The sequence below is a fragment of the Prosopis cineraria genome, unplaced genomic scaffold, assembly GCF_029017545.1.
Source record: "Prosopis cineraria cultivar Desert tree isolate PC_DT_omini unplaced genomic scaffold, ASM2901754v1 PC2, whole genome shotgun sequence".
Taxonomy (NCBI): Eukaryota; Viridiplantae; Streptophyta; class Magnoliopsida; order Fabales; family Fabaceae; genus Prosopis; species Prosopis cineraria.
Genome location: NW_026555333.1, coordinates 6,083,091 through 6,107,085, shown reverse-complemented (window position 1 = coordinate 6,107,085; position 23,995 = coordinate 6,083,091). Strand labels below are relative to the sequence as shown.

General features: G+C 35.0%; 3 protein-coding genes across 7 annotated transcripts; 2 read left to right on the top strand and 1 right to left on the bottom strand.

Annotated features, from left to right (window-relative positions):
- Positions 1 to 904: 904 nt before the first annotated feature.
- LOC129300468 (transcription factor MYB3R-1-like) lies at positions 905 to 7,824 on the top strand. 3 transcript variants are annotated; one of them, XM_054939051.1, is made up of 13 exons: positions 905 to 1,068; positions 1,523 to 1,665; positions 1,767 to 1,960; positions 2,422 to 2,476; positions 2,722 to 2,779; positions 3,146 to 3,240; positions 3,379 to 3,482; positions 3,659 to 3,787; positions 4,018 to 5,851; positions 5,947 to 6,254; positions 6,416 to 6,530; positions 6,612 to 6,839; positions 7,429 to 7,824. In XM_054939051.1, exons 3-13 carry the CDS (start codon positions 1,884 to 1,886, stop codon positions 7,546 to 7,548), a joined length of 3,123 nt encoding a protein of 1,040 aa, XP_054795026.1. In that variant the 5' UTR covers positions 905 to 1,068; positions 1,523 to 1,665; positions 1,767 to 1,883; the 3' UTR covers positions 7,549 to 7,824. The 3 variants fall into 3 exon arrangements, with proteins under 3 accessions (XP_054795026.1, XP_054795031.1, XP_054795020.1); XM_054939056.1 differs by lacking the exon at positions 1,523 to 1,665 and having other exon boundaries at positions 1,829 to 1,960; XM_054939045.1 differs by lacking the exon at positions 1,523 to 1,665.
- Positions 7,825 to 9,537: 1,713 nt separating this feature from the next.
- Positions 9,538 to 16,271, top strand: LOC129300489 (transcription factor MYB3R-1-like). Its single transcript, XM_054939063.1, has 12 exons — positions 9,538 to 9,750; positions 10,740 to 10,932; positions 11,419 to 11,473; positions 11,816 to 11,873; positions 12,182 to 12,276; positions 12,427 to 12,530; positions 12,693 to 12,821; positions 13,041 to 14,850; positions 14,953 to 15,284; positions 15,477 to 15,591; positions 15,680 to 15,910; positions 16,017 to 16,271. Exons 2-12 carry the CDS (start codon positions 10,856 to 10,858, stop codon positions 16,128 to 16,130), a joined length of 3,120 nt encoding a protein of 1,039 aa, XP_054795038.1. The 5' UTR covers positions 9,538 to 9,750; positions 10,740 to 10,855; the 3' UTR covers positions 16,131 to 16,271.
- A 4,566-nt stretch (positions 16,272 to 20,837) lies between these two features.
- LOC129303318 (tetraspanin-19-like) lies at positions 20,838 to 23,013 on the bottom strand. 3 transcript variants are annotated; one of them, XR_008591455.1, is made up of 6 exons: positions 22,564 to 23,011; positions 22,077 to 22,176; positions 21,901 to 21,981; positions 21,572 to 21,664; positions 21,371 to 21,475; positions 20,838 to 21,189 (listed from the first exon to the last, which is right to left on the bottom strand). XR_008591455.1 is itself a non-coding variant. In XM_054942547.1 (5 exons), the coding sequence occupies exons 1-5, from the start codon at positions 22,716 to 22,718 to the stop codon at positions 21,034 to 21,036; spliced, it is 597 nt and encodes a 198-aa protein (XP_054798522.1). In that variant the 5' UTR covers positions 22,719 to 23,003; the 3' UTR covers positions 20,838 to 21,033. The 3 variants fall into 3 exon arrangements, 1 of the variants encoding a protein (XP_054798522.1); XR_008591454.1 differs by having other exon boundaries at positions 21,572 to 21,981; positions 22,564 to 23,013; XM_054942547.1 differs by lacking the exon at positions 21,572 to 21,664 and having other exon boundaries at positions 22,564 to 23,003.
- Between the last annotated feature and the right edge of the window lie 982 nt (positions 23,014 to 23,995).

Sequence of the window (23,995 nt, the reverse complement as noted above, 5' to 3'; positions counted from 1 at the left end):
CTCATTTAAGTGTATTTTTTTATTAATATATAATTGCATAGGGTAGGTGTATTTTGATTACTGAGTGGCTAGACTCACTCCTCTTTTTCAACATTTTTACAAGCTTTAGCTTCAATATGGAAAGGAAAAAGCTTCCAAAGGCTTAGAAATTTTGAATTATACTGTAAAGCCTCTTATTCTCATTTATTTTGTGTAATAGATTAAACACTATCAATTAGGATACACTTTTATTTGACACTTGTACTATATTAATTGTTTATAATGTCTAGAATGTATTTTGAGCTATAGATGTGATTTATGATAAATATAAATGTTGATAAGGTCAAAATACTAGTGCAAGCTAAAATAAAATTGTTTTAAACATCATATGGATGATTTTTAATAAATAAAATATAAATATCAATTTAATAGTTACAAATAAAATTTTTTATTACAATCTAAAAGTTATATTTAATATTTAAATACTTATTTGTAATTAAAACTTCTGAATTTATAATAATAATTTGAATTGATATTTTTTACTTATTTTTTAAAAAAATTATTAAGAACTTAATTGTCATTAATTTAATATTTTAGATTTAACTGTCATTCCTCTTGTTAAAATCCTTTCGTGGGCCTTTTTTTTTTATGTTCTTCCTTTTTTTATTTTGGTTTTTTTTTTTCTTCTTGGCCTAAAAAAATCATAGAAACGTGGCCTTTGAACATTTGAAAAATACGGCAAAACGTTTTAGCACAGTTATGGCTTCAAGCCGACGTGTCAACATCTTCACCGTCCATTTTCCAAGACGTTGCACCTTTAACCAGAGGTTTTGAAATGTTGGTCCCAAAAAAAAAAAAAAAAACGAGGTTTTGAAATTATAGTCCGCCCTCTTTATGTTTGAATAGAGAGTTTCGGATCATCAAATTCACCCACTCTCATCTTCGCTTTTTCTCTCTCCCAACGCTGCTTGTCACTGTTTATTTGCAGATCCTCCTTAGTCCTTACAATGTTTGGATCTTCGAATGCGTATGTATAACTTCGTCGTTTCCTCAGGCTTCTCGGCCGTTCGCTTTCTGAAGCTCAGTTCGGTGGTGTGCTTCAATCTTCGCCAATCTAATTTGATTTTTGCTTCGTAAATAATCGGATCGGAATAATTTATCAAGAAATAATTGGAATGCCAACTAGAGTCTTAGTTTTGTAATTTCGGGAAAAAAATAGTCTCATTAGGTGAGTCAGTGCTGGAAAGCGTTGGTTCCATCTCCAATTTCTTAGAAACGGAGAACCCCAGCTTTTTGTTTTTTGATGCCGAATACTTATATTTCATTACTTTGTTTTTTCTTTTATTCCTTCGGTGGTTGGGGTAAGAGGAGGAGCGCACAACTTGGCGGCTGGCGCACACCATTTTCAGGGCTTGCGTTTGTTTGAAACCGCTAAACTTAATATTAACTTGTAGGATTATCGTACTGACTGTATTAGTTTTGATTAATGGCGAGTTTTGCACGCCTCGATTTGAATGATCATACAACACACACATTTTGGTAGGATTCGGGATGGGCTTGTTCCCTATTCTCTGCCAAATGAATGAAACACTTAGAGTTCGATGACAACGAGTGCGATTCTAGTACATCCCTAGATGATCGTGCGAACAAGGAATGTGATAGTGGCTGTTGGTTTATGCCTATGTGGTATGGTCTGATTGTTGGGATCAATGTTTGCCCATTTCAACGTTCTTTCGTTGAAGAAATTGTTCTCACTCTACCCTCTTTTTACCAATGCCTTGTTTCAGAACTTTGTGCCCAGAGACTTCTTTGAATAGTTATAATGATTTGGAGAGTCAATTGTGGACAGAATTGCATTGAACTCGGAATTGGGGTATACTATTTTACTTCTCTAACAACAAATTATGGAAGGTGACAGGACAACGCCTGTTTCATCCGACGGGCTCAGTGATGGTGCCCAGAAAATTAGAGCACTGCATGGGTAATCCCTAGAACCATTGGTGTTAAAGTTCGTTTGCGCTTTTATCTTTCGAGAATCTTTTAACCTGTTCCCAACAATGGTTAGATTAGCAGGTAGGTTATTGTTTGTACGGCCTACGTTTTCTCTAGCTAGAAGGCATTTTTAGTTGCTAATAGCACCTTCAGCCATTGGCATTTAATATACTTATCTTTGGATCTGTTATTTTCTTTCTTTAGAACGATTATGCATGAGATGTCAATGTAATGTTCTTTAATAGAACCGAAATTTAGAAACTTAGTGCTGTAGTGAGGATAGAAAACCTTTGATTCATGAAAAATGGGTTGTCTTTTAGATTTTAGCCTATCTATTTCTTGCTTGACCTATCTATACGTTGAATCAGTAACAGTCACGTCCCCCCCCCCCCCCACACACACACGCACAAAAGCCGGATAACTGCCTGACTAAAAGATTTCTTTCTGTAGACGGACTACTGGCCCTACAAGGCGTTCTACCAAAGGACAGTGGACGCCTGAAGAGGTGAAATTCATGAATGCGCATGCATATTTCATATTTCATGTTCTCTTCTGCGGGCGCGCGCATATGTATTTGTTTTTAATTTTCAGTTACCCCAACTTATTCTCTTGATATTAATTTATTAACATAGGCATTTAGAATTTTACTATGTAGATTTTTTTAATCCTGTTTTCACTTTTTTAAGCAAGACAGTGGGTTTTTTAGAATATACCAACAAAAATTATGACGAAATGATTCTGTTTCTGTAGGATGAGATTTTGCGGATGGCTGTCCAGCGTTTTAAGGGAAAGAATTGGAAAAAAATTGGTATGATTTCAGTATGAATATGTGTTCTTAATTGTCAAGCTACCCATGTTTTTTCCCCACTAGCATCCAGTACGTGCTTTGGTGTCTATTTCGCTGGATCGTGTGCTAGCAAGTAGTTATGAGTGAAAGGGTACTTTCCCTGAATTTGACAATAGTTTTATTGGCGTAAACGTAAATAAACTTATGTGCTGTTGAGGGATCGTCTATTTTTACTTCGTCCTGCTTGGGCTGTCTTCTAGGATGTTAATTTGTGGGCCATCCGTGATCTGACCAACTCAAGTACTTTTTAGATGCAATTAAGAAACTTTGTTTTGCATTCTTTTGCTTTAGTTTCGACTTGCAATTGTCAATGTTTACTGTTTATAGCGGAGTGCTTCAAGGATAGAACAGATGTACAATGCCTACATAGGTGGCAAAAAGTCTTAAATCCTGAACTGATCAAAGGTCCATGGTCTAAAGAGGTAATATACACACCCCCAATTTCTTGTTTATGTTGATTTGATCTCTGCATGTTGGAATTTTTGCTGCCGTTCGGCATTTTATAGACTTTCTTTCCGGATAAGATGCATACTTACCTTTCTATTCTTGAATGCAAGTAGGAAGATGAAATAATAATTGATTTAGTGAATAAATATGGGCCAAAAAAGTGGTCAACTATTGCACAGCACCTACCGGGACGCATCGGGAAACAATGCCGAGAAAGGTACTTTTGATGAATCTTCTAGCAAGTGTGTTGAAGGTTTTTTTATTTGTATTTCCTTTATATTTATGTTCTAATACATAGATCATAGTAAGCACAGGCTTTGTCTTGATTTCCCTGAAGTATTGTTGGAGCGATGTACTTCATTTTGACTAATTTAATTAAATGCAACTTATTAGGTGGCACAATCATCTTAATCCTGCTATAAACAAGGAAGCGTGGACCTATGAAGAGGAGCTGGCACTAGTACGCGCTCATCAGATTTATGGGAACAGATGGGCAGAATTGACCAAGTTCTTGCCTGGAAGGTACACAGCTTTTTTCTTTTTTTGGAAGCAAGTGAAAAGGAGGCAAATGGACATGCTCTTAAATTTGCGATCATGTATTCCGTTTACATTGAAGTTTTTCCATTTTTAATGCTTTATGTATGATGTCATAAAAATATATCTAGTCTTGCCATTCCCTTTTGGTTCTTTTGTTTCTGCTCATCGCTTATAAGCACCTGAAGATGTGATTTACATGTATTGTGAGGCAACAGGACGGACAATGCAATAAAAAATCACTGGAACAGTTCAGTAAAAAAGAAATTGGATTCTTACTTAGCATCAGGTTTGCTTACTCAGTTCCAAGACGTACCCCTGGCTGGAAATCCAAATCAACCCGTGGTTTCTACCGCTTTGAGGCAGCAGTGTAGTGGAGACGATAATGGTTATAAGGGTACTGAAGGAGAGGAAGTTTCTGAGTGTAGCCAAGAGTCAGCTAATGTTAGTTGCTTCCCATCTGCTAGAGATATGACAAACGTTGCATTAAATAAAACCGAGGAACTAAAGCCAAGTGAAGATATCAGTCTAGGAAAGGAGCAGAGTCCTAGTCAAGCATCTTGTCTAGAGCCATATTGCATATCTCTGGATGACGTCACAATATCCATTTCAGATGTTGCTCGTGAAGATGCTTCTAATTCTGATTTCATTGAGCAAACATACTCATATGATCCTGGAAATTCTGCAAGCAGGGATGCTCAGTTTACCTTACATGCCCTCCCTAACAATGCTTCATCAGACTTGGATCAGGAATGTTCACTTGTTCGAAGGGAAATGGCAGATTGTGTTGAAAGCCATGACATTGTGAATGTCCAATTTCATACTTCAGTGGGATCAGGTATTTCAACATCCATGGGACCCCCATGCATAGATCTTGCGAAACAAGAGCACATGTTAATATCTAATGAAGAATGTTGTAGAGTCCTATATTCAGAGGCAATAAATGATGGAGGCTTTTCTTCAGGAGATTATAACAAAAGTGTTAATACAGTTTCATCCGGATGCGTTTCATTATTTGGCCAATCATCTGACATCCATATGCCTCAGACTGGTGGAACCTCAGCACCGCAAACTTGTCCCCTAAAATCTAATGATTTAATAGGATCTTCATGCTCTCAATCTCCAATGATTTCTGCTAATGATGGTGAATTAGTGTATGCAGCTGAAGGCAACCATCTATTTGGGGCTGATGGTCTGCAATTTGTCTCCAGGGCTCAGGATAGCTTCATTTATTATGCTAACAACTCATCCCTTGCTCCTTGTATGGATGCTATAAATAGTGGAGAAATCCACACGGGACCAGATATTGTGGAGGATGCTTCAAGATTGGCGCCTGTAAATACATTTGGGTGTGTATCAGATGCCAAGCTTACTTTTTGTTCAGAGGAAGAAAGGACAGATGCGCATATAGAACAGTTTGAGACCGGAGCTCTTTGTTATGAACCGCCTCGATTCCCAAGTTTGGATATTCCTTTCTTAAGCTGCGATCTTATACAATCAGGAGGGGACATGCAACAAGAATTTAGTCCACTAGGTATCCGCCGGCTTATGATGTCATCTATGAACTGTCCAACTCCCCTGCGGCTGTGGGATTCACCTTCTCATGATGATAGCCCAGACGCTTTGCTAAAAAGTGCTGCTAAAAGTTTCACTGGTACACCATCCATATTGAAGAAACGACACCGAGACTTATTGTCGCCTCTATCAGACAAGAGAATCGACAAGAAACTTGAGATTGACTTGACGTCCACGTTGGCCACACATTTTTCACGTTTGGAAGTCATGTTTGATGATGACGGGACTCGGGAAGTAGTTATGCTTTCTCAGCCCTTAATGGAGAAAGAGAAATCTGGAGCAACTGTTGAGGATGCAGAAAACTGTGGACAATCTTTGAAAGGAGAACATGCAGAAGGAAGAAGTGAATTTACACTTTTGAGCAACGAAAAGTCAGAGAAAGAGACAGTCGACAGCGATTCTCAGGATTTCCAGCGACCTTATTACGTTGATTCGAAGATGAAGGTTGATTGCGAGGTCGATAAAGCTGCTGGGAGTGTAAGTAGTTTTCACGACCTTTTTCTAATGTAAATAAATGATGTTTGCAATTTGCCAATATACTTATATTTCTCCCTTTTCTTTACCTTTATCAGGTGCAACAGCCTTCTGGAGTCTTAATTGAACATGATATGAATGACTTGCTATTATATTCTCCTAATCAACTATGTTTTAAACCGGACAAATCTCACTGTTCAAGTGCTAAAACTTCAAAAAACCTGAACAACAGAAGTTTGGAAGCAGCTTTAAATAATAGCATTTCTTCAAACCCATGCTCAAGTGATAGCTCCCCTTCTGTTCTTGAAAAAAATCATGACGTTTCTTCATTTCCAGTTACTTGTGTGCCATCCGAGAACCTTGGTGATCATCCTGGAAATGATGCTGGTTTTGACACATTTAGCATGTAATATTCATTTAATTACTTTACGTTATCTTTTTTGTAGTATTATTGCTGACTCCTGACTGTTTATTTTTCCTTGTACGTATATTCTTCATTTGGCTGACTGCTGAATGGTGCTGAGTTATTTCAGTAAGAAACTTAACTGTGATAGTGTTTGCTACCAGATTCGGAGGAACACCTTTTAGAAGAAGCATTGAATCACCTTCAGCATGGAAGTCTCCTTGGTTCATGAACACTTTCTTGCCTAGCCCCAGACTTGATACTGAAATAACAATCGAGGTACGTCAAGTACTGTTGGATGTCTCTTGTCTGGAAGTATATGGTAATTTCCCCCAACTAACGCTTCAAACATCTTCACAGGATTTTGGGTATTTTATAAGCCCAGGCAATAGGAGCTATGATGCGATTGGGTTGATGAAACAGGTGAAGGAACAAACAGCGGCTGCGTATGCCAATGCTCAGGAGATTTTGGAAAGTGTAACTCCCAAAGCAAAAGATTCATCTGGACATGTCAGGGATACAGACCAGGAAAACAAGGGTCATCCTAATCAGCCCGTGAATCATTCTCAGGTGCCCCGAAATGCTTTGGTAAGCTTGATTACCTGACTTTGATTGCCTCAAAGTCTCAAATCTTTGTGCGTTTAATGGAGGAGAAATGAATTGGGAAAAGAACACGGGGTGATCATTCTTTAAGTGGCAAGAGAAAAAAAACTTTCCTATTGTCTAGTTTAGTTGTTTGAGGGGCATGTATACTATTTATTGATAAAATTTAATTAGACCAACTTTCTTTTTTCATAACATTTTTTTCTTTTTTTTTCTATGAACAAAATTTTATCTTTTATATTAATGTTATTTATACAAATTTCAGAATATAAACTAAAGATAGATCCTCTCTAACCGAACTCATGAATATGAATGAAATTTAGGTTAATTTTTTGTTATTTTTAAGTTCATTGAAATAAAAAGCCGAACAATTGATTTTTTTTTTTTTTTACTTACATATTATATCATACTAGAATCGTAACTAGAGCTTTTTCCCCAGCCGCAACACACTATATGCACCCATTTTTTTAATCTTTTTTTATTAGTGATGATTTCTTGTTTTTTTTTTTTTAAACACATTTGTTGATACATTTTTAGCATCGTCTAAACTCGGCTTAATGGAATTCGTTTGCAGGTCGAGCGACGTATACTCGACTTCAGTGAGTGCAAAACACCAGGGAAGGAGGGCAACGGCAAAGGCTCTGCTCAGAACTTCTCAAGCCCTTCGTCATATTTGTTAAAGGGATGTAGATAGTTGCCTGTTTATAGTCATCGGCTCACAGCTACAGCCTCCGGTTGCGAGGAGCTTCCATTTCTTGTAATGATATATATATATATATATATATATATATATAGCATGTCAGTTTTTTTGAAATTTTTTGGCCTTTACTTATACAGGTATCAGACATCATTCGTGATTTAAAGAAAAATAATCTTGCTTGTCGGTTTATGATGATATTCGTAATCTGTAACCTCCTGAGTGAGAAGACTCAACATGATTAAGATTTTTCTATGATTTGAACCTGGTCAACTGGTTTGGGGCTTCTATATATCATGATTATTGTTTATTAATTTGTATATTCTGGTGCGCCAAGTTTAGTTTTGGTGATTTTCAAGTTTGAAACCAAAATTTTGTTTATTAATTTGTTTATAATTTAATTTATATTTGTTATGTGATTTTATTTAGCATTGGAATACATTTAGATCTTTTTGGTATTTCAAATATTTTTGATCATCTATAAAGAGAACATATCGAAATTTAAATTAAACTTGTAATAGAAACTGTACGATTTATATCATGCAAGTACTGTGGCTTGGTTTAAATATACATATACTTCCTTCAGATAAAATTATAAGGTATTTTTTAAAAAATCAAATGTTAAAAATATTAGAGATTTTTAATATTTTCATATGTAATTAATATTGTTTTAAAAAATATCTATAATAAATAATTTTTTATATTTATTTTAAAATTAAACATCTTATTAAATAAGGATAAATATAAAAAAATGGTGCTAATTTAAAAATAATGAAGCACTTTATTGGGAGGATTAAAAATGCTTTAAGTAGTATATACTTTCATGCATATATATATATATATATATATATAAACTTACATTATTTATCATTCTTAAATAATAGGTACACATTGTTAACCCAATCTAACATGACAAAAATACAAGAGCCTACTTTAGTTATTATGAACATATTGGAAGGAACATGTTTGTAATACTGCTTTTGATATTAACTATTGGATAAAATTAAAAAATTTTGCTTGATATTTTTTTTATTTGAGTATCATTAGATTTAATTAAAAATATTTTTGTCAAATTTTTTTATTAGAACTCAAACTCAAGACCAAATCCCGTGTTTAAGTGATAGTGAATTTTATAAAAATAATTTCTTTCTTCACACAAATTCAAACTCAAGATTTCAATTTTATTTGATAGCCTTAAAATTATGCATCTGAAGAATTTTTTGACCAAAGACACTACACACTTAGGCCTTAGCTGTAGGCAAAAATAAATAGAACAATAACCTCTTAGATATACAAATAGCAATTAAATATTGTGAAATATGATAATTATTATTTAGTTCATATAAACTTATCTAACATTTTGAGTTTTGATGAAATGACATATTAGTTATTAATGACTATTATAAAAATGATTATTTTGATTAGATTGTAAATAAAAATAAAAAAATTACTATTTTTTATATAAATTTGTTCACCAATAAAGTGTAATTAGAGAAGACATTTTCTAAAAGGTAGTAGTTATTTTCAAGAAAAAAGTAAGTCATTTTTTTAATGTAAAAAGTAAGATATTTTTAATGCGTTTATAAATAATAAATTTACAAAAAATGTAATTATTTTTAATTCTATTTTAATCAATAATATAATTATTAAAATTGCTATGATCTAACCTACTCCAAAATTAGTTGTGAAAGATTCTGAGGATGATTCAGAATTTATGAAAGACAAGCCTGCAAGAACCAGTACCCACAATTCTAAGCTATCCTCTGGACTACATCGTTTTATAAAAAATCAAAATGCTAGACTAGGAACTAAAATAATTATCATATTTCGATTCTTAACTCTTGTTTGCAAAGCTGGGTATCCTTTTGTCATTCTCGCATAACAAATTGCCCGTTGAACTTGAAAATGACGGCAGAATCGCTGAGAAGCAGTACAGTTCAATTCTTAGGTGTCAATATCCTCACCGTCCATACGCCCAAGTGCTCGACCCTTAACCATAGGGTTTGAAACTTCTGAGTCCGCCCCTCCATGTTTGAACTTTGAATTGAGAGCTTCGGATCGTCTTACTCGCCCACAAGTCTACTTATCGCTCTTCATCTGTAGATCTTCCTTACAACTGATTGGATCTTCAAATGCACACCATTTTGGTCGTTTCATCGTTTATATGTTATTCTGGCATCTTATCTGAAGCTCAGCTCGGTAAGTGTCTTTCACTTTTTGTACTTTATTTACATTTTGCTTCTCCGACCTTGATGACGTTTATCGAACAATTACCTACTTCATCAAGGACTCTGAATATCGTAAATTTGAATTTGAATGATCTAATTAGCCGAATCAGTCATGAATCCTTTCTTCTATCCCAGATGAGGTTGCAATTCAAACCGAAAGTCATAGAAATGGAGAATCCCAGCTTATGGTTCTTTATACCAAATACTTTCGTTTGAATGCTTTTATACACACACACACACACACATTTATTACAATCGTTTTGTCATTGCGGGAGTGGGAAGTGGTGCGCTGAATTTATGGGCCGATAACATTTTAAGGTCCTGCGTTGTTTGAAACCGCTGAATTCCTGTTTCTTTGTCGTCGTTATGGTTCTGCATAGAATAAAGATATCATGTTAGTACGTCGTACTGAATGTAATTGTGCTTGGTTAGCGCGGATTTTCACTCGTCTGATTAGAATGAGCATAGTTCCATCAGATTACTGCCTATAATGTACACTGGATTCTGTAATTTGAATTTCACCAGATCCGATCTTACGGCGGCTGTAAATATCAATATGAATTTCACAGATGTATTCTTTAACTTGACTTTCACTAAATCCGACTTTAGGGGATTTGCCCCCAACTCTGCCAAATGGACGAAACACTTCTAGTGTTCGATGGGAACGAGAATGATTCTAGGATATACCTATGTGATTGAGTTACAGTGTCAGTTCATGTAAAGGGAAAGAAAGGTGAGCAGGTAATGTGGCCCTGGATACTGACGTGGGGTATGAATATGGTCCAAGTATTAGGATCAATATTTCTTGCTTCATGGATGAATTCGATTTTTTCCCCATTTATTTATTTTCCTTTCCGCCATTATTAGTTATGACTTACCACTTAAACTATTAATGAATTTTTTTTGTTTGGTCGAAGAAAATGTTCTTACTCCTCTCTGTTTCACATTGTCTCGTTTCAGAACCCCGTGCCTGATACTTGTTAGAGTAATTATAATGATTTGGAGTGCTAATTCTGGACGGAATTGCATTCAAGTAGGATTTGGGGTATGCTATTTTGCTTGTCTTCCAACAAACTATGGAAGGTGACAAGACAACCCCAGCTCCATCAGATGGGCTCAGTGACAGTGTTCAGAAAATTAGAGCCCTGCATGGGTAATTGTCCAAACCATTTATGTGCTTTTTCGCCTTATATTTCAATGATATTACTTATTTACAATGCATTTATGCTTTTGTCCTTTGAGATTCTTTCAAGTTTTACCCAAAATAGAAAAGGTTAGTGTGATAGACAGGTTACTATTTGGCACCCTCCGGTTGATGGTATTTCTTTTTAGTGCCTAGCACCTTTAACCTTTACCATTTGACATGTTTATTTTTGGAGCTGTTATTTGCTTTAGTAGTGAAATGGTTTACAATTGACCAGTTAAAATCAGGTTGTTCTACTGAGCTGAAACTATGGTTCTTACTAGCGGTAGCGAGGATGAAAAACCTTAATTTCCTTGCTCTTTCTTTGTATGTCCCTCTTGATGAATGAATAAAGGCCACTTATTTTTGGGGTCACCATACCAAGTTTTTGCTTCTATTGAGAACAGGCGATGCCATTAAGCGTTTTTTATCTAGCTAAAAGTTCTGTATTTGTAGGCGAACTAGTGGCCCTACCAGGCGTTCTACGAAAGGACAGTGGACTCCTGAAGAGGTAAAACGTTAGCTATGCGTACATATTTCATCTTTCTATAGCTTGGTCACGTTGTTTCGATTGTGCAACAACATTCTTATTAGCCTGATTATGCTCTGTGGCATTTTTTTTTTCTACGTCAAATGTAGCATATTTATATTTTTCTTTTTCACTTCCTACAGCTTTGACTTATTCTTTTAAAATCCTCCCAGCCTAGTTTATTTCCTTGGCATATTTTATCTTTGTGATATTAGTGTGCATTTAGAATACTGGATCTTGTACTTTTTTTTTATGGTTAATTCACAGTTATGCGTGAAAAATGTTACATGTTAGAAAGTGATTGTAATGTCATGGTGTTTGCAGGATGAGATCTTGCGGAAGGCAGTTCAACGTTTCAAAGGAAAGAATTGGAAGAAAATTGGTATAATTCCAATCCACGAGCACGTTCACGACTTCATTCAAAGAGCATCTGTTTGACCGTGTCCACTCTTTGTTTAAGTTATTTTAACAGTTTGCTTTACTTTAATTCAAAAAGTATATTCTCACCTCAGCGGATCCAAATGAAACAGACTAATATTCCGCTGCTTTGAACACAGATTTTTCCCTTTTGAATTTCTAGTACGTCCCTGTGCAATCTAACTATTTTTAGCATTTTTATAAACCCATGCATCTTCATTTGCATTATTGTTTTTATTAACTGCTTCTAATTGCAATTATATCTATTTATAGCGGAGTGTTTCAAGGATAGAACAGATGTACAATGCCTACATAGGTGGCAGAAAGTCTTAAATCCAGAACTGGTCAAAGGTCCATGGTCCAAAGAGGTAATCTAAGCCCCTGGTTTCTTGTGTCTGCTGATTTTGTATCTGTATCATGGAGTTTTATATAATATTAAATATCATTTGGACCGTATGTACTTGTTTTCAGATAAGATACCTCATATTAAATAACCTGTCAAATCTGAATGCAAACAGGAAGATGAAATAATAATTGATTTGGTGAACAAATATGGGCCAAAAAAATGGTCTACTATTGCACAGCACTTGCCCGGACGAATTGGTAAGCAATGCCGAGAAAGGTATGTTTACTGGCTCATCTATTTTGTGAATGTCACTAAAGTATCTATATCTGCATTTCCTTTATCCATGTTTCTTAGTACATAATAAATCATAGTGCACATATTGTCTTGACGTGTAGTTGGAGCGGTGTGCTTTGTAGTGGCTAACATATAATTTATTAGGTGGCATAATCATCTCAATCCTGCTATAAACAAAGAGGCATGGACCCAAGAAGAGGAGTTGGCTCTAATACGTGCGCATCAAATTTATGGGAACAGATGGGCCGAGTTGACGAAGTTCTTGCCTGGAAGGTATATAAAAAATCCCTTTTCTTATTTGAATGGAGTGATAAGGAGGCAGCAGCACTGCTTTAACTTAAATTTGGGATCACATCTTCACTTCTATTTAACTCTCAAGTTCTGTTTACATTCTTCGTTTCGAGATCAATCCTTGCACTTTTGGTTCTTTCCATTCTGTTGATTGTCCATAAACACATGAAATTGTGCTGTGTTTGTCTTCTGAGGCAACAGGACGGACAATGCTATAAAAAATCACTGGAACAGTTCTGTCAAAAAGAAATTGGATTCTTACTTGGCATCAGGTTTGCTTATACCCCAAGTTGGACGTCCAAATCAACCCATGGTTTCCACATCTTCGAGGTTACTTTGTAGTGGAGATGATAGTGGTCAGAAGGGAATTGGAGAGGAAGTTTCAGAGTGTAGCCAAGAGTCTGCTAGTGCTAGTCGTCCACCGATTGCCCAAGAAATGACGAAGGTTGTTTTACATACTAGAGAAGAAACCAGGCCAACTGAATGTTCTAGTCTAGGAAAGGAGCAAAGTCCTAGTCAAGCATCATGTTCAGACCCATATTATATACCACTGGATGATGTTACCATATCCAACTCAGACATGGCTCGTGAAGAGGCTTCCTCTTCTCAATTCACTGAGCAAAACTACTCACACGAGCCTGGAAAGTCTGCAGGCATGGATAATGGATCCCACTTGCATGCTTTACCCGGTATTTCATCATTGGACTTGGGTCAGGAATTCTCGCTTTTGCAAGGAGATTGTACAGTTTCTGATGAGAGCCATGACGTTGTGAATGTTCAATTTCATACTTCAGTTGGGTTAGGTGTCGCAACACCTGTTGATCCCACGTCTATGGATTCTTCTAAACCAGAGGACATGTTAATAGCTGGTGAAGAATGTTGTGGAATTCTATTTTCAGATGCAATGAATGATGGGACCTTTCCCTCTCGAGATCATAACAAAGGTGTTGATATGGTTTTGTCTGCATGCACTTCAAATCTTTTCCAATCACCTGAGATCCAGATATCTGATGCTGGTCGAACCTCAGCTGCGTTTAAAACTTGTCCAACAAGATACAATAATTTAATAGAATCTTCATGCTGCCAATCTTTCCCAATTGTTCCCTCGTCGCTTTCAGCTAATGATGGTAGAGTAGTGTACACTGCTGAAGCCGCTCAATTATATGGAGGAGATGATCAGCACATTGCCTCCAGTGCACGTGACAGCTTCATTTACCCCAACGACTCATCCATCTCAACTTGCATAGATATTATAGATAGTGCTGAATTGCATGATGGACCCAATATTGTGAATGATGCCTTAAGATTGGTCCCTGTAAATAATTTTACCTGTGCATCGGATGCTCAGCAAACTCGTAATCCTATGGATGAAAAGACAGATGTGCAAACAGAACAGGAGGACACAGGATCTCTATGTTATGAACCTCCTCGATTTCCAAGCTTGGATATTCCCTTCTTCAGCTGTGATCTAATACAACATGGAGGGGATATGCAGCAAGATTTCAGTCCGCTGGGTATCCGCCGGCTCATGATGTCTTCAGTGAACAGTCCAACTCCATTGATGCTGTGGGACTCACCATCTCGTGATGATAGTCCAGATGCTTTCTTGAGAAGTGCTGCAAAAACTTTCACTGGTACACCATCCATATTAAAGAAGCGACGCCGGGACTTGTTATCACCATTATCAGATAAGAGAATTGAGAAGAAACATGAGACCGACATGACATCCACGTTGACTACACATTTTTCACGTTTGGATGTCATGTTTGATGACAATGAAGCTCAGGCCGCAAATATGCTTCCTCCATCTTCAATACAGAAGAATAAAAACGGAACCTCTGATGATGATAAAGAAAATTATAGGCCAGCTTTGAAAGGAGAACATCTAGAGGGAAAAAAGGAATCTAACATTTTGAGGTGCAAAGAGTCAGAAAAAGATACCGATGAAAATACTCGGGACGCTGATTCGAAGATGGAGACTGATGTTGACGCTACTGCTGCAGCTGAGATTGTAAGTACTGTGTTCACATTACCTTTAATTTGTTAGACATAAGACATGTGATAAACTAGTAATTTGTCAAGATTCTTAATTCTTTTTTCTATACCTTATCAGGTGCAGCAAGCTTCCGGAGTCTTGAGCGAACATGATATGAATGACTTGCTATTGTATTCTCCAGATCAAATTCATTTTGGCTCGGATAGTACTCACAGTTCAAGAGCTAAAACCCCCAAAAACCTCAACAACAGAAGCTTGGAAGCAGTTCCGAATCAGAATATCCCTCCAAAATCATTTTATGTAAATCCATACACAAGTGATTGCTCTCCTTCTGTTCGTGCAAAGGAGCATGAAATTTCTTCAGCCCGACCATCTCATTGTTCATCTGCCCCCGGGGAGAATACTGGTGATCATACTAGGGATGATGCTGGTTTTGAAACATTCAACATGTAATATCCATTTCATTACTTCGTGTTCATTTTTATTTTTGAAGTGTCATTGCTCACTATTTCCTTCTTTCATCATTCATTCTTTATTTTGGCTGGTTGTGGAATGATGCCGACACATCTTGCTCCTGAAACCTCCAATGGGAGGTACCTTTTGCGGTCACTGATTGCTTGTTTTGTGGGTTTTGTTGCCAGATTTGGTGGAACACCTTTTAGAAGAAGCATCGAATCACCTTCATCATGGAAGTCCCCTTGGTTCATTAACACTTTTCTGCCTAGCCCCAGAATTGATACTGAGATAACGATTGAGGTACTTAAAGTTCTGTTGTATGTCTCTTGTCTTCATGCAGATTGCATTTGCTTCTCCCACTAACACTCTACATATAATATATCGACAGGATTTTGGGTATTTAATGAGCCCAGGCGATAGAAGCTACGATGCAATTGGATGGATGAAGCAGGTCAAGGAACAAACTGCGGCTGCATATGCCAATGCTGAGGAGATTTTGGAAATTGACACTCCCAAAGCAAAAGATGCATCTGGAAATGCCGGGGATGTGGACCAGGAAAGAAGAGATCCTCATAATCAGCCTGGCAATCATTTTCAGTTAGCTTCTTCAAACGCTTTGGTAAAGCCATATTATTTACTCAATAATTCAACTTCCTTCTTTTCTGTGGCGAATTTTTTGCATCGCCAATTATATGCCCTTCTAGCTAAGTTAAGTTTGTTTGCAGATGGAGCGACGGGTTCTCGACTTTAGTGAATGCGGAACACCAGGAAAGGAGAACAAATCTTCAGCTATGACCTTCTCTAGCCCCTCTTCATATTTGTTGAAAGGGTGTAGATAGCTGCCTGTTAATTGTTATAATTAAAGGTCCAGTTGATTGGGGTTTGTAATTCTTGTGACAATTATATTTAGATTCTCCGTTGATTAGGGTTTGCAATTCTTGTGACATTTATATTTATATTTATAGAATGTATTTTTAAAATTGATTTTGTTCCTTTTGCTTTCATAGTAATCAGAACTAATTCGTGATTGAAAAGAAAATAATATCGTCAATTAGTTTTTGAAATTCATTTTTTCTCTGCAAAAAATAAACGTAAAAGGGTGTTCTGGTAAAATGGTGGGTCGGAGTCGTCTGCCGGTACACGCCAGCCTCTATATAATGATAGGAGAATCACTTACTAGCCATAGATCCAGCATTGTTTTTATAATAAATGAGTAAGTTATTCTTTAAAATTTGGATCAAGTAGTGTTATATATCTTAAATCATTTATTATGTAAATTGATTCTTTAACTTTTGAAAATGGTAAAATTTAATTTTTACCAGTAATAAAAGTAAATTTTAATAGTCAATTGGTTAAAAAAGGATAGAAATAACTTCAAAAATTATATTCATCTAATCTTATTTATAAGTTATTTTCAATATATTTTATCAGAATTAAAAAATATTAAAATTTATTAACTTTATCTAAAAATTTATTAATTTCTTTATTTTATATCTATTGAATATACATGTTTTAACAATATATTTTTTCTCTCTAACATTTAATGAAGGGCAATAGAGAAATTTATGATAAAAATTTAATAAAATAACTTATAAATAAAAAAAATTATTTTCCCTTTACCCAATGAATAGGACAAAGAGAATAGAAAAGAACCAAAATTTTTTTTAAAAAAAAAAGAACCCAAGATTGCAGAGAAGAATTTAAAAATTATAGGTCATTTTATATTATTTTTTGTTAACAAATGGTCTAAGTTCGTCTTTATTAATCGCAAAAGCCAAATTACATCATTTTTAAAAATTAAGAAAATAATTTGCACGATAAATAAGTTTAACTCTATGATATTATTGAACCTAAAGTTTAAAAAATTAATTTGATCATTTACACTTTATTTTAATAAGAACACATACGTAGATAAATAAAAAAATACATCTCATTATAAAAGAAAATACATTTTGGACAAAAATTATCTCCTTGATTATATGAGTAAGCATGGCCTCTCCTAATTTAGGATTGGTAGTTTTAGTTGGAATATTTTAAAATTAAAGAGATGAAAAGGTAAGAAATTTTTGTGGGAAAAGAACAATGAAACACCTTTGAAATAATTTAATATTTAATCATATTTTTAGAAAAATCAAATACTTATTAAAATAATAATTTTACTAGGAAGTTTTTGTTGAAATATTTTTAAATTAAAGAGATGAAAAAATAAGAAATTTCTATGGGAAAATATCAATGAAACACCTTTGAAATAATGTAATATCTAATCAAGATTCTAGACTGATCGGATATTTATTAAAATAATAATTTTATTGCCCAATTTATTGATATTTATTTGTTAGAAATCGGTATTAGATGTTACAATTTTTTTAGGAGTCCTTCATTAATATTCCCAATTATCAAAGGTTACACAGAAAGTTACGACACCAAAAATCACTAAGATTGTCTTGCTAATGTCTAAACATTTTTAGAGGTTATAAAATCAGAAGATGTGGTAATCACTACTTGATTAAAAAAATGTTAGTTTAAAGAGACTTTGCATATTAAAAGAATATTACTTTTTATAAAAAGTTATTTTAAATAACTATTAGTTATTAAAGTTGTGTTAATTCATGAAACAACACAGAACTATGATTTTTTAAGAGTTAAATTATCATTTCATTGTTTACGAATAATTCTTACCAGTACTTTATTCTGATTTCTAACATTAAATTCTTTGTCTTTGTCTTTAAGTGGACAAAAGAAAAAAATTAATTATCACCTTCCAAAAAATTAATTATTTCTCTTATTTTCTCTTATTATTTTAAATACTCATCAATTTGGCATCAAAGCCGGTTAATCATGGTTATCACGCATACTAGGAATGAAACTATCAAACCCCCTGCCACCTAATCCAACGATACACCCTCTGATATATAAAACCTAGAAAATCCAAACCCAACTGCACCCGACCATTTGGCTATTATTGCATCACAACTTAAGAAGCTTACCTTGCTACAAGAAAAAGTAGAGGCAATAGAAGCCCCTTCCATACACATAAACAGAAGAACTCAGGAAGACCGGCGAAGACAGATTAACTGGGAAGAATAAAGTGAAAAAGAATCAGACTTTTACTACAAGAGGGGTCCTCGTTTGCCTCAACCCAAAATTGAATTCCCCAAATTCAATGGAGAAGACCCTTGGGATGGATTCTTAAGGCGAAGAAGTACTTCCGATACTACTATACACTGGAGGAATCAAAGGTTGATATAGCCTCGATGTTTTTAGAAAGAGGCGCATTAGACTTATTTTCATGGATAAACTCTAAACGTACCTTTTTATACTGGGAAGAGTTGGTGATTGTGCTGCAAGAAAATTATGGTCCACCCGAATACTAGAATCCCAATGAACATCTCTGCAACATCAAACAAGCAGGCACCGTGCAAGAATACCATCAAAAGTTTGTAAAGCGATCAGCCAGAGTAAAAAATTTGGCCAAACACTATCTCCTCGGCGTTTTCCTAATTCGCCTGAGAGCATAGCTGCGTTCGAACGTGTATATTCACAAACCTAGAAGTGTCTATCGTGTGGTGAGTCTTGCCCTGCAATTTGAAGGGAATATGAGTGCTTATGGACCTAAGCCCAACTCAATTCAAAACCAAACCCAGTTCACTAATGCTTCCTCCTACTCCGCACGTGATACAAAATGGTCGATAAAAGTGGCGTCCACCGATCGAGCTCTAGCCTCTACGTCATCCTCTTCTGCTCTCAAACCAACGACCGCGAACTTGTCCAAGCCATATACCATGGACGCCAAACACCGAAGAAGAAGGGAGAAGGGTTTTTGCTTCCATTATGGTGAAATTTTCAAGCCTGGGCATTGTTGCAAAGGATCCTTCGCATTGCTAGAAATTGCAAATGAAGGAGAGGAAATCATGCCTCCTCTTAAAGAAGCTGAGAATGAAGAAACAGAACTTGAAAGTGCAGAAATTTCTGTAAATGCCATTCTTATAAGCAATACCAAGTCTACCATGAAACTTAGAGGTATGCTATTCGATTGCGAGGTGTTGTTATTGGTGGATAGTGGATCCACTCACAACTTTATCTTTCATTCACTAGTACAAGATCTTCTCTTTCCTACCTAGTATATTTCTACCTTTGGAAGCTAAATTGATGATAGTAGTATTGTACATTACAATCGAATATGTAAAAATATAGAAGTCTAACTAACAAAGCTGACTATTAAGGAAGACTTCTACCTTTGTACTCTTGGAGGGATTGATCTAGTCCTTGATATTAAGTGACTAGCATTTTTCGAGAAAGTGCAAGCCAAATGGTATCAACTATTTATGATTTTTTTTTTTTTGTGAATAGCAAAAGATATAAGCTTCAAGGAGTCCCTCATAACACTAAGGGTGCTTAGTTTAATTCAATACAATCAATAGATGCTTCCCCTAAGTCTGATCTATTCCAATATTTCAATCCAGAGCCACTGTTTGAAAAATTTCCCTCTATTTTTGAAGAACTTACCAATTTGCCTCCATTCAAGGACTAACCCTCCTAACCTTTCACCATATAGGTACCCACACTATTAAAAAGAATAAATTGAGAAGCAAGTAGAAGAACTGCTAACAAAGGGATTTATTCAACCCAGTTTCACTCCATTTGCAAGCTCAATCTTATGGTCACAAAGAAAGATGATTCATGGCATTTTCACATAAATTATTGAAAACTAAATAGCCTTACAATTCCAGATAATATAAGAGCCTCATACATAGAATATAACGTATGAAATGAGTTGTATGATTAATGGATTATAAATATTATGGCTCTATATAGAATCTATATGATATATTAATCATAAAATAAAATATAATATTAAAACTCACATCTTTCAAAATCATTCAATATTATCTTAATAAAATTTATAATTAGTTGGACGATTCATGATCAATGACAATACATCTTATTTTTCATCTTTTATGCATTGCACAAGAAAATAGATTATATCTATAATAGTAAAATCGAGATATTAAGTCCACAAGATAACGATGGGTCTTATATTACGAAACGTTTATCATATATTTTTTTAAACTGTCTTTCATGAAGTTATTATTTATTTTCCAAAACAGAAAATTAACATTTTTAATAACCCTCCATTGAATCTCATTTTTTCTCCCTTCTGGTTTCTATACCATTTTCACTAAATAACTTTTTTTCATTATAACAAGGATAATTTAATCTAATTTATTTTAATTTCAAACATATTTATTATACTTAACTAATTTTTTTGAATTGTGCGAATTTTTTTTAATATTTGAAAACGGTAGAATGATGCAAGAAATGTGCTTATGTATAATAAATTCTATTTCTTCACATACTTTAACATGGTTTAAGCGCTTTAAATATTCAAAGTTGGGTTATCATCAATGCAGTGGTAGTTGCCAGGGGGATCAAAAATTTGGTGCCACTTGTGAGCGACACGTGATCCTCTGACCCAGTAGGCAGCACCCCAATAACATTTGGGACCAAAAATTGCATCCTCTCGCCAACACCAATTAAACCACGTGTTGTAGAAGCATTCTGGTCCTACTAATTTATTATGACGCATTCAGTTTATGCTCAGGGGATTGGCCAAAATTACGCTCGGTTGCTATCCATGTATTTTAACAACTCTTGAACGCAGTCACAACTTATTCTGATTTTCTTTTCTTTTTTTCTCTTTTTAGCTGTGTTCTGCTCAAAACTTGACATCAAATATGAGAGCTAAAGTTGATGCGTTGATTCCTCATGTACACGTGAGCTGCGCAAAACTAGAAAGGATTGACGAAAATCAGGTATTACAGAAGGGTTGCCACAGCCAGACCTCGCGGCTTGAGTACCAAGAGCCAGCAAACCAATAGCCAAAGCAATTGCAGTTATCTGCAAAATCACGTGCAACAACCAGATTTAATTTCTAACAAAGGCTTCAACAATGATTTAATTTCTAACAAAGGCTTCAACAATCTCTCTAAATTCTTTGTTTATACTGCTAAATATCAGCATTTGAATGAACTAGCCTCTGCTTGAAAACATCAACTGCTAGAATTTAGTTAGTTATTACCTGAGGTACTAATGATACCAGAAGAATAACGCGACACATGCACACATGGAAAAGGATAAAAATCCTGAACTCTGAATGTTTCGTGTCAATGATCTCATTTACTTTCTGCCACAAAACAAAAACAAGTATATATAAGAATGAAGATATCCATTAGTTGAATGAGACCAGTTATCTATATAATGGTAAGACCATCATACTAACATATTATCCATTCTCACTATACTGTGAGACTCTTCCCAAGCTATGCCGTTATCTTCCTTGCTCAGTTGTTATTATTATCAACAATAAAAAGTTCTATAGAAGAAAATGAAATTCAATCAAGTCTCTCTGATAGAAATTATCAACAAGTATCTGTATCAAAAAAGAAAAAAGAAAAAGAAATCATCAACAAGCAATGACCCCCCAATACAAAAAACTCAACTAGCTATATTTTGAAGATGAATCTTTTATGTAAGCTGGGTTTTTCTTGGAAGTCTCTAGCCAATGATGATGCTATGGAAGATTAATATGACAAATTTGAGAAAGCATACCGCTACCCAGTCCATCGTGATGAATATAATGACAACCACAGCAATTTCCAACGCAACAAGACAGCATATGATCACAATGTACTGAAATTTGTAAAGGATCCAACTAAATTTACGACGGAACAATGTCTGTGAGTGTGAAAGAAAATTAATAGAAAAATCTTCAAAGAAGAGGATACTATCGAAAGCATCCAATCGCTGAACCAGTTGGCGACTACACAACCACACGTCGTGCCTAAGCAGAGAGCAATTCCTATGGCCAGACATATATGTATAAACCTGTTCAGCAGAAGCAGAAGCGCCAATTTGTCACAGCTAAAAAATCACCCAAAATAGCATGGAAATGAATTATCTATTTGGAGAAAGCTGTTCGTCTGGAGATCATGATTTTTCTGTGATTTGACAGAACCACTTTCAGTTCAGCTGTTCACTGGTAAAGGTCAGAACAGCATTTAACTTGAAAATAAATCAAGTATCACAGTTCACAAGAGTGATAGAACCGAGTAAAATCAGTACGCGGAGCAGCCATTTGGTGATGTCTAAAAACACAGAACCACTAATGGAACCAGGAACATACTGATTAGGAGTTGGAAGAGTTTTCTGTGATGAACCATTGACATACAAAAAGAATGAGGCGGAAGAGGGAGAATAGAAAACGAAACTTACAATGGTGTGGCTGAGAAAGGCAATCCAACTGTTTTCTCTTGCCATGTTTTCAGAAACCAAAGACAATACAGAATAATTCCAACCCCGTAGAGCGTTACAATTAAATTTACCACCCCGCTCAACTTCACCCAGAACAATCTGTCGCGATTCAACATCTCTGGTTGAGAAATGATCTGTCACAGGACAACGACGATCACTTTATCAGAGGCCAAAGCTCGAATTTCTCGGGATTCGCCATGAATTCCCCATTCCCAAATGCATTGAAAATGTGTGAGCTTTTGGTTTCGCAATAATGCATGATTAGGGCACCTGCTTGGGCTTGAGGTAAAGATAAGCCTAAGCTGGCAAATCTCGCGAATTTTAAATTCGATTCATGGCTTCCACATGGGGCATTAAACGTTGGTATGGTGGGCATGAGAAATGCTTATTTTGTGGGTAGGACTGGGGCGGCTGGTTTCCAAGTTGACTGTTAAGTTTGTTGATGGCGACAATGCAAGCCTCGCCTAACTCTAACCGACTTTCAAGCATGTTTGGTAGACTACTCAAGGGAATTGGTTTGGCTTTCAGATTTACAGGTTTTTATTTTATTTTTTATTTAATATTTATTAAAATAAAAATTAATTTTTTTAATAAATTTGTCTTATCAATCATTGGATATATAGATTTAATTTAGACAGTTTATTTTTTTTATACAACAAAATAATGAATATCCCATTTAATAATAAAATTTTCATAATTTTGATAAATGTATTGTCCAAATATATGTGAAATAGTTTAAATTTAAGATTAAATTTTTTATTTTAGTAATAAGAATATTAAAATTAAAGATAATATATTTTAAAAAAAAGTTAAAGAAAATTGTGAGTTAAAATTTTAAAATTAAACTGTCCAGAAAAGCTCTAGAAAATTAATTTGTAAAAATTTTAAAAAATTTTAATATCAAGTAGACCATAAGATTAAACTTGTATTATCTAAATTGATAATAAAAATAAATTTATTATTTTTTATAATTTTATTTTAATTATTATAAAATAAAATTTGTTTTGATTTGGACGGTTGGCTAGTCCATTGGTGCTCCTTATGCACCGAAACCAAACCCCTATTCAAGCAAGAGAATTCATTAGGTCCTGTTTGGTATCATTGAATTTGGTAGAAAGAAATGGAATCAGAAATAGAATCTTAATACAAATGCATTTGGAAAGCAAGAGTTGTGATTCCTAAGGAATTTGATTCTAGCAAAAATAATGGAATCCAATTCTTTCTCATACTCTATGAAATTAGATGAATTCATGAAATTCATTCCTTCAGACCTCAATAACCTCTACTTCAATGCTCTAATCTCGACATCACACGTCTCTGTCTTCCTATCTTATGTTTTCCCAGCGACTCCTCCACCATTACTCCTTGTCTCGACGGTCCATGTGAGGCAGCA